The sequence below is a fragment of the Bombina bombina genome, chromosome 1, assembly GCF_027579735.1.
Source record: "Bombina bombina isolate aBomBom1 chromosome 1, aBomBom1.pri, whole genome shotgun sequence".
Lineage (NCBI taxonomy): Eukaryota > Metazoa > Chordata > Amphibia > Anura > Bombinatoridae > Bombina > Bombina bombina.
The window spans coordinates 446,868,231-446,877,379 of NC_069499.1; the positions used below are offsets into that span (position 1 = coordinate 446,868,231).

The 9,149-nt window shown below is 34.6% G+C and overlaps 1 protein-coding gene across 1 annotated transcript; it reads left to right on the forward strand.

Annotated features, from left to right (window-relative positions):
- Nucleotides 1-401: 401 nt before the first annotated feature.
- SP5 (Sp5 transcription factor) lies at nt 402-8,050 on the forward strand. The gene is made up of 2 exons (XM_053712836.1): nt 402-488; nt 6,539-8,050. Exons 1-2 carry the CDS (start codon nt 402-404, stop codon nt 7,622-7,624), a joined length of 1,173 nt encoding a protein of 390 aa, XP_053568811.1. The 3' UTR covers nt 7,625-8,050.
- Nucleotides 8,051-9,149: the final 1,099 nt, after the last annotated feature.

Genomic DNA, 9,149 nt, shown 5'->3' on the forward strand with positions numbered 1-9,149 from the left:
CTGGGGGATTTTTTACTGCCAGGGTATTTATTCAGTAAACTTGGAATTATCTGGAATGGCAAAATTTAAAATATATAAAAATTAGATAGATAGATAGATCGATAGATAGATAGATAGATAGATAGATAGATAGATAGAACATATCTACAATAATGATTATGGTAATCAACAATGAACCCTTAAATCTCTGTTCTACAACCGCTGCCTTTACACTAATATAATCATCAAGATAAATCTCTTGAGTATTTTAGCTCCTAGTGAAGATACAGTAAGACAATAGTGTCAGTTGCTATGGATCTCCTTCGCAAGCTACACTTGTGGGTGATATATATTCTTGTTGGATTTGAGTTATGGGAGGATTTATCTAGGAGATCTGGACCACAGCTTTACTATGGTGAGTCATGTACTACAGTAGCGACCTTCACTTTGGCAAGGTGGATCATTTGACCTCAGCCTTACTTGATGAGCAATGTGCCATTGGAAAAATGGTCAGTCTTGTTGATATTATAGACTAGAATTGTTGAAGATAGGTGTCTTATGGTCCGTTTAGGGCCTCATCACTGTGGCTATCCTCTACTGTAGGAATGGAATAGGCTGAAGATTTTACTGACTGTGCATAGTTGTCAACATTTAAAAAAAAATTCCAGGGACACTTTGCAGCAGAGCAAGCAAGCGGGTTACTTGAGTATTGACGACCTACTGTTCAACTGCTCCGCCCACTCAGATCTGCAATCAAAACACACCCATTTGAAAGTAATAGTATAATTTAGACTTATCCATAGTTTATTATACAGATTACAGCACCAAGCTCTTACTCCTACCCAGTCTCTGGAATACATTCTGGGCATATGGTTATTTTTACAACACAGCATCAAAATTAGAAAGACAAATAATATGTGAACCCATTCAATAATAATAACAATATTCCATTAAGAATGAATTATATTTAAATAATACACTATATCTATTTATCATCTATATATCTGTATATGTGTATGTGTGTGTGTATATATATATATATATATATATATATATATATATATATATATATATATATATATACAAACAACAAATGTTGTGCAAAGGAGATTTTCAGGGACATTTCCAGGGACAAAAAAAATCCAGGGACATACAACAAAATCCAGGGACTGTTGGCAACTATGTGACATGTTATAGATAGCCTTACCTCCAGTTTCACTGTTTAATGATGCAGAACTCGCCTCTGGTCCAATTAGCGTGTATGTACTTTTTCGATTATGTCCCTTTAAGGGCCAGATTACAAGTGGTGTGTTAATTTCATTTTTCACTTGCGAGCAAACACCACTCAAAGTAAACTTTTAACTCGGTCATCGCGTGTATTACAAGTTGAAAGTACATTGCTTGCGAGCGAAACCCGATGTACACTAACTTCAGGACTTTGGATATCAAGACCGACCGTGTTAAATTATTTTTCCCATAGACTTCAGTGGAGTGCACATTAAAAAAAAGGGTAACACTAATCACTCGTGTGCTAACCCAACGCCGTGTAAGACCTACATTGCTAAACTCGAAGGTAGCTATGAATATTTCACATTCCAATGTTCTTCACATAGAAGTAAAAGTTATTTTATTTTTAAATATATATATATCTATGATTATGTTTGTAAAATATATATCTATAACTATATATATATATATATATATATATATATGTCCAGGAGGGTCTACACTCTCACTACAAAAATGCCAAAGACCAGGTTTTAGTCCAATGGTTGTAGATATTGCAAAATAAACGGACAGCACTCACTGGGTTTCAAAGAAGTGAAAGACTCATTTATTTTGTGACGTTTCAGGGACTTGCTCCCCTTCCTCAGAAGGAGTGCTGTCCATTTTTTGCAATATATATATATACACATATTTAGACAGATTATTTTAATGTACTTATGTTGTGCTTGATGACATTTTTTTTTACACTTTCACTTTACACTAGGTCTTCAGTCACGCTAACACAAAAAAAGTGCATATTTAGTTTGCGCTCAAGCACATCTGTATACTTTCAACTTGTAATACGAGCACAGATTACCATGGTCGCAAACTTTAGCACGCCACTTGAAATCTAGCCCTAAGTTGACTGTTATGTAGAAAGTCCAATTTTAAAGGATGCTGCAAGAACTAAAATAGATCCATATGTGTCTCTTCTTGTCCCCACTAATTCCTATAGATTTTATTTATATAGATACTTACATATATATATATATATATTATTTTTTTATTTTAGAAAATGGGTGATTGGTACAAGTCAATTAAAGGAATATTTGAAGTCTGAGAAGAAATAAAATACAATTATCACTACTTACCATATTATTGTATTTCCTCTTGTTCCTGCAGTACTCTTCAAAGCTGTTCGACTATTTTAGCACCTTATAGGTGCAAGATGCTGAAGCTCCGCCTCTTCATACTGGGCGTCACCATCTTGGAGCACACGTTTTCTTACATGCTGTTACAGAACGGTGCAAACTCACATATCAGTGATGTTACCAGCTTTTTGCCTATGGTATTATTTCCTTGGGTTAGCATGCATGAAAAAGTGAGCTTTATTTCTTTGCATTTACATGGTTTTAAAATATACCAATGTTATTCATATGGTGCTCACAATACCTGCACACTCTTGAGCCTCTTCAGGATGTTCTCATGAGAATAAACTATGTTACAACAAGTGAGGAAGAAGGAAAGCTGAGTCTTGAAGTAAGTAAGCAAGGTTTATTAGGAGCAGGCTTCATTAAGACACAAGGTAAGCTCCTATCTAACGCGTTTCGCCCATGGGTACATGCGCTTCATCAGAGATGTTACAACAAGAGAAAGGGGAAAGTTCGGTAACAATAGTAAATTATCTAAATCATGAAACTATAATTGACTTCTGTGTCAACCTGATTTCATGTTATGATTATTACTATATCAATGATTGAGCTATGTAATCATCCATTTATCACTTGATATCTTCTCTTGATTCTATAAATATATATATATACCATGTTTTAGATTTAATATATATATATTGATTTGCTTTTCTTTTATTTGTTTATTTTATTTTATCATTTATTCCAGTACTGAAATGAAAAATGTTTGTGGGGCATGTCTGTGTCCACCAATAAATACGAAGATATGTGCAAAAATTTGGCTTTCATTATGTTATTGAAATGGAAGCAGAAAATGGCAGCAGTCTTGGGCATTAGGCTAATTTTGAAAAATATATAGATATTAGAGTGTTGTAGATATGCGCATTCAAATCCTCCATGCAATTCTGCTCTTTTTGGAGCTGGATTTATTCTTGTGAAAGATCACTACACTAAGATCTATATATGCACAGATCTAAGTGTAGGGATCTTTCACAAGAATAAATCCGGCTCCAAAAAAGAGCTGAATTGCATTAGTGGCCACTTACTTCCGCATTCAGATCCTCATGAACTGTGCATTTTCTCAGAAATCTGGCTCCGAAATTAGCTGAATGCCGCAGACAGAAGCCGGGTTTCGTTTTACTAATAATTAAAGGGACACTGAACCCACATTTTTTTCTTTCATGATTCAGAAATAGCATGACATTTTAAGCAACTTTCTAATTTACTCCTATTATCCATTTTTCTTCGTTCTCTTGCTATCTTTATTTTAAAAGCAGGAATGTAAATCTTAGCACCCAACCCATTTTAGGTTCAGCACCATGGATAGCGCTTGCTTATTGGAGGATTACATTTACCCACCAATAGGCAAGCATAACCCAGGTTCTCAACCAAAAATAGGCCGGCTCCTATGCATCACATTCCTGCTTTTTCAAATAAAGATATCAAGAGAACAAAGAAAATTTGATAATAGTAGTAAATTAGAAAGTTGCTTAAAATTGCATGCTCTATCTGAATCATGAAAGAGAAAATTTGGGTTTAGTGTCCCTTTAACAAAAGTAACATTTTTGCACATTTCAGGTAAGTAGAACTATTGATGAACAGGTGAAAATCTGTTGATAAGGATGACTGGATGTCGTACAGTTACGCTGTCTTTAAGGGACAGCAAAGTCAAAATTAAACTTGCATGATTCGGATAGAGCATGTTATTTTAAGACATTTTTTAAATTCACTTCTATTTTCAAATGTACTTTGTTCTATTGACATCCATTGTTAAAAAATAATGTTTACATATGTTACACTAGTGAGAGCTTTCTGGTGATTGGTTCCTGCACACATTTGTCTCTTGTGATTGGTTGACAAGATGTGTTCAGCTATCTCTAAATAGTACATTGTTGCTCCTTCAGCAAAGGATATTAAGTGAATGAAGCAGATTTGATAATAGGAGTAAATTGGAAAGTTGTTTAAAATTGTATGTTCCATCGGAATCATGAAATCATTTTTTGTTTAATGTCAAAAAAAAGTGCAGCCAATCATACCCTGCAGCTCAAAACATATAGAAAATATATTATTTTAATCAAACCAATACAGGAAATACGATTTTTTATTTGAACAACTAGTGAATAGAAGATTATAATGAAAGTGTATTAAACCGAGAATAATAATAAATAAAATTAACAGTACAGTATATATATATATATATAATATATATATATATATACAAACACAAACAGTACATAGATATAAGTCCACAGTGTAAACAACAAACGTTGTTGGCTGCATTATGGTGTGATTGTATGACTGTAGTAGAAATGTTAGATGTATTTATTTTTAATTAAGATTTAAATGTAAGAATGCTGGGACTTGCTGGAAAGCGCAAGTGGTAGTTATTTGTGTCTTTTTTTTAGATGCACTGCTATAAGATGCTGACAACCTATTGCATTATGGAAAGGGTAAGGGCATAGTTATTCCACAAATTAAAAAAATATATGTATATTTTCATTTGTGAACAAGAGAGTCAATTTTAAATAAAAAAAATAGATGGGATGTGTGTGACAACATAGCTATATCAGTTATAAATCCTTAATTAGTAAAGCAAAGCTGGGCATAGTGAGCCTACGTTAATGCTATGGAGTATCCAATAGAAAGGTCCCCAGGAGCTGAGGGTCCCTTTGATCAAGAAAATCCAATTATTTGTGTATATACATTTCCCACATAGTGATTAGTTCATTAATTGTCCCGCCTTTATCACCTCCCTTTCCACCCCCTGTAATAATCAGTTCTTTATCCAGACCAACAAACACTCCATAGGAGCTTTGTAGATTCAAAGGATTTGCTTTCGCTTGTGAAAAAGCCGCTGTGCTTTGATGATTGGGCAGCGGGGAACTTCAAAGGCGCAGATCTGGGCTGTGACTGGCTGGCGGCCCAGCAAAGTCCTTATCAAATTCCTGGAGGTGCTCCCGCTGCAGTCAGTCACTAACTAGTAAGGGAGGAAGGTGCGAGCCCACAGTAACATGCACGGTGCCTGCGCCCCTCCATGAGTGCCCAGCACCAGCCAGCATCTGCCCCTCTCTAGGACCATGGCAGCAGTGGCTGTCCTCAGAAACGACTCTCTGCAGGCATTCCTACAGGTAGGTACTTCCTTACCAACACCTACTGCGTGCTAGCAGCTACTGTGCTGAAAATAAACTTTTTTTTTCTGTCTAAACATTTCTTAGGGCTTAGGCTTCTTATACTTTCAGTTACAGAACAAACATTTTCATTACAGATAAATGAGTTTATTAGGTGCAGTTTTGCATCTGGCTTGTTTTGCGCTGAGATATAACGGATTTAGGTGCTTGTCTCTAGAGATAACCTATAGTAGTTGTCTGATGTTAGACCAAATACATCGTCTATTAGGTTTTGTTTATTGTATTGATTAGAAACTGGTACCAATGATAATGGGATTTTAAACCACAGATAATAACTGTAAAACAAAACAAGTTTTAACATTTACTGCGCAGGGCACCTGAATACTTTTAGTCATAAGAGTTGTGAAACTTTTTACTTGAGTTATTATTGCTTGCAGTTATAAAATACATTATATTTAACACAATATATATTTTGACAATATGTTATAAAATAAATTCACTGTAAAAACATATACAAACGATTTTATCCTCTTCTTATAAAGTGTGGCTGATATATGCATTGCATACATTTATAATAGTTCTAAAAGTAACTTTTTTGTTTGTTATTTTGTACAATTTTAAGTATAAAATAATATAAATAATATTTTAGGTAAATTCATCTGACATGTGTATTGACTATGTGGTGTACAAGCTTTTCATATGAGAGATGGAACTGAAATTATTATAAATTTTTTCACTTGAAGACAGATGATCACTTTTTATAAATTCTATTTATGCTAGCACACACATATATATATATAGACTTGTTTACTTCTGGTCATTTCAGCAATTATTTTAGCAGAATAAGTTCCAGATCCATAGTTGTAACTTAAATCCACATAGAGAAGGTTGAAATGAGTCAGTAGCAGATACAATTATGTGAAATCTGTGTGTTTTAAGAAACATGTAAGGGAAAAAAAACATTAAAGAGAGAGATTATGGCCCCAGACCACGGATTGCACAGCCCTATTTTAACAATTACATTTCTTTTTGTAGGATAGGACTCCCAGTGCCTCCCCAGATGTGGGAAAGCACTCTCCCCTGGCTCTTTTAGCTGCTACTTGCAGCAGGATTGGTCAGACAGCAGGAGGCCCTACCGAGTTTCTCCAGGTTCCCTACGATCCAACAATTCAATCTCCATCTAGGATTTTTCACCCGTGGACTAATGATATAACTACACATTCTCCAGGTGGGATCCCTTCTCACTGCAGTCTTGGAATTGCCACTCCCAAAACTCAACTTTCAGCTCACCTTCAGTCTTCTTTTGTCTCTCACGAACTTCCCCTGACACCCCCTGCAGATCCCTCCTATCCATATGAGTTTTCACCTGTTAAGATGTTGCCGCCTATGGCCACATTCCAGTCTTCTAACTGCCAGTCAGCCTATGTGTCTGCTGTTCCTTATGCTTCTGCAGCCCCAATCGCTTCTGCTATTCATAGTTTTGTACCTAGACATTCAAACCTGATACATCAGCAGCCAAGGCAGCTGTCTCCCAATCCTGCAGAAGACATACCATGGTGGAGTATTCAACAAACCACTCCAGTAAACCATCCATCTCCTATTCCCAATCATCATCATCATCATCATCATAGATTTCCAATGCAGGGGGGGTTGGTTCTTGGACATTCAGAATTTGCACAATACCAGACTCAAATTGCAGCCCTTTTGCAGACCAAGTCTCCCCTAGCTACTGCCAGGAGATGTAGAAGATGCAGATGTCCAAACTGTCAGTCTTCAAATGGTCCTGATGAGCCTGGCAAGAAAAAACAGCATATATGCCATATCCCTGGTTGTGGAAAAGTATATGGCAAAACTTCTCACTTAAAGGCTCACCTGAGGTGGCATTCTGGTGAAAGACCATTTATTTGTAACTGGCTTTTCTGTGGAAAAAGTTTCACAAGATCAGATGAATTACAAAGGCACTTAAGGACTCACACTGGAGAAAAGCGATTTGTCTGTTCCGAATGTGGGAAAAGGTTCATGAGAAGTGACCATCTGGCTAAACATGTGAAAACACATCAAAACAAGAAGATGAAAGGGGTAGAAAGAACTGTGAAACAGGAACATAGCCGGGACTGCTAGATAAAGCTTGATAAACATCTATATAGTGCAATAAACAGTCATACATGGTTCTTTATTCTGATAATCTCTGATAGTTACTAAACTTGGATTATGGAAACCATTCAAATTTAACATTGGAGTAGCACAAACCATATGGGAAAGCTTTCATTGTACATTAATGTTTCTTTGGATATCATAAAGATACACACAACGCTTGGACTGTTTGTATTTTTTTGTTAAAAGTGTACATAAAATGGAAATGGAAGGAGAAAACAAAGAAAACACATTTTCTGAATTTTAAAGTTTTGTGCAAACTATTTAATGGCTGTATCAAACTCCTGTTTTTATCCTGTTCATTTCAGCATGCATTATTAATTGTGTAACAGGGTGTATAACATCACCATCAAATAAACAATGAAGTCACTTGTTAAGAGGGCTACATCTAAATCTGTTGTTTTTTTTTAAATTTAAAAAAAATATAGAGAAGAGAATAAACAGTGATCTACAAAAGTTTAAAATAACAGGATATGTACTAAACTTTGGTGAGTCAGGCATTGGAACAGATTGCGGCACGCTATTTAGAGTATCTTCTAGTCAAAACTACTCCTAAGTGAACATAATCATACTAGCGAAGCCAAAATCAAATTATGTATGTTTCATCCACATAAACAATATGGGTAAGATCACAAAACTTTACAAAACCTTATCAACCTTTCTATTTATAAAAGTCCCAATGAACTTTAATGTTAATTTTGTAGAAAAATCAGATAAACCTTTTAAAAGGATTGTCCCCATGATCTTATATATAAGAAAATGCAAAGGGATATATACTAATAAAAAAAAAAATTCAAATATTTTATGTATTATTTTATAAAATGTTATTTAATTTATGGTTTTAAAGAGATATGAGTCATAATGTATTCATTTCATCAATAAGAAAAATAGATAAAGAACTTAATCTAATAAGGTTAAAATATAGTTGTAGAGTTTATGTGTTGTCATTCAATATGTGAAATCATTGCACACTATGAGCTAATTTTCAAAGTTTGCAGGTCTGGTAAATGTTCTAACTGCAAATATATTTTGATATTTTAATACAGAATACACTTTCCACATCCCAACAACACTTAAATTATTATAGTGTTTTCTTAAAATGCTTTAAGAAAAGACAATTGGATTATTGTACATAATTTCTATCTGCAAACTATTTAGTCTGGCTTTTAAAAAGTTTGTTATTGCCCTGTATATATCCTTGTTGGCAACAAAATTTGAAATTAATTTGCCAATCCCTGTTTTAGTACATTCAATACAACTTAAAACCAATATTAAACAATAAAAGTGTGGTATTTCAAAATATTAAGAAATGATGGATCTAGTCCAAATGGCTTGTCACAATATTTGGTGAGTGATTCTGTGATAGTTCAATTTATAAATGAATACCTCTTGCAACCACTTGTAACCCAATTGTGCCCCAAAAATTTGATTTGATCAGCATTATAGAATTATAGTAAAAATGTGTACATTGTGAGTGCCACTAAATAAGCAG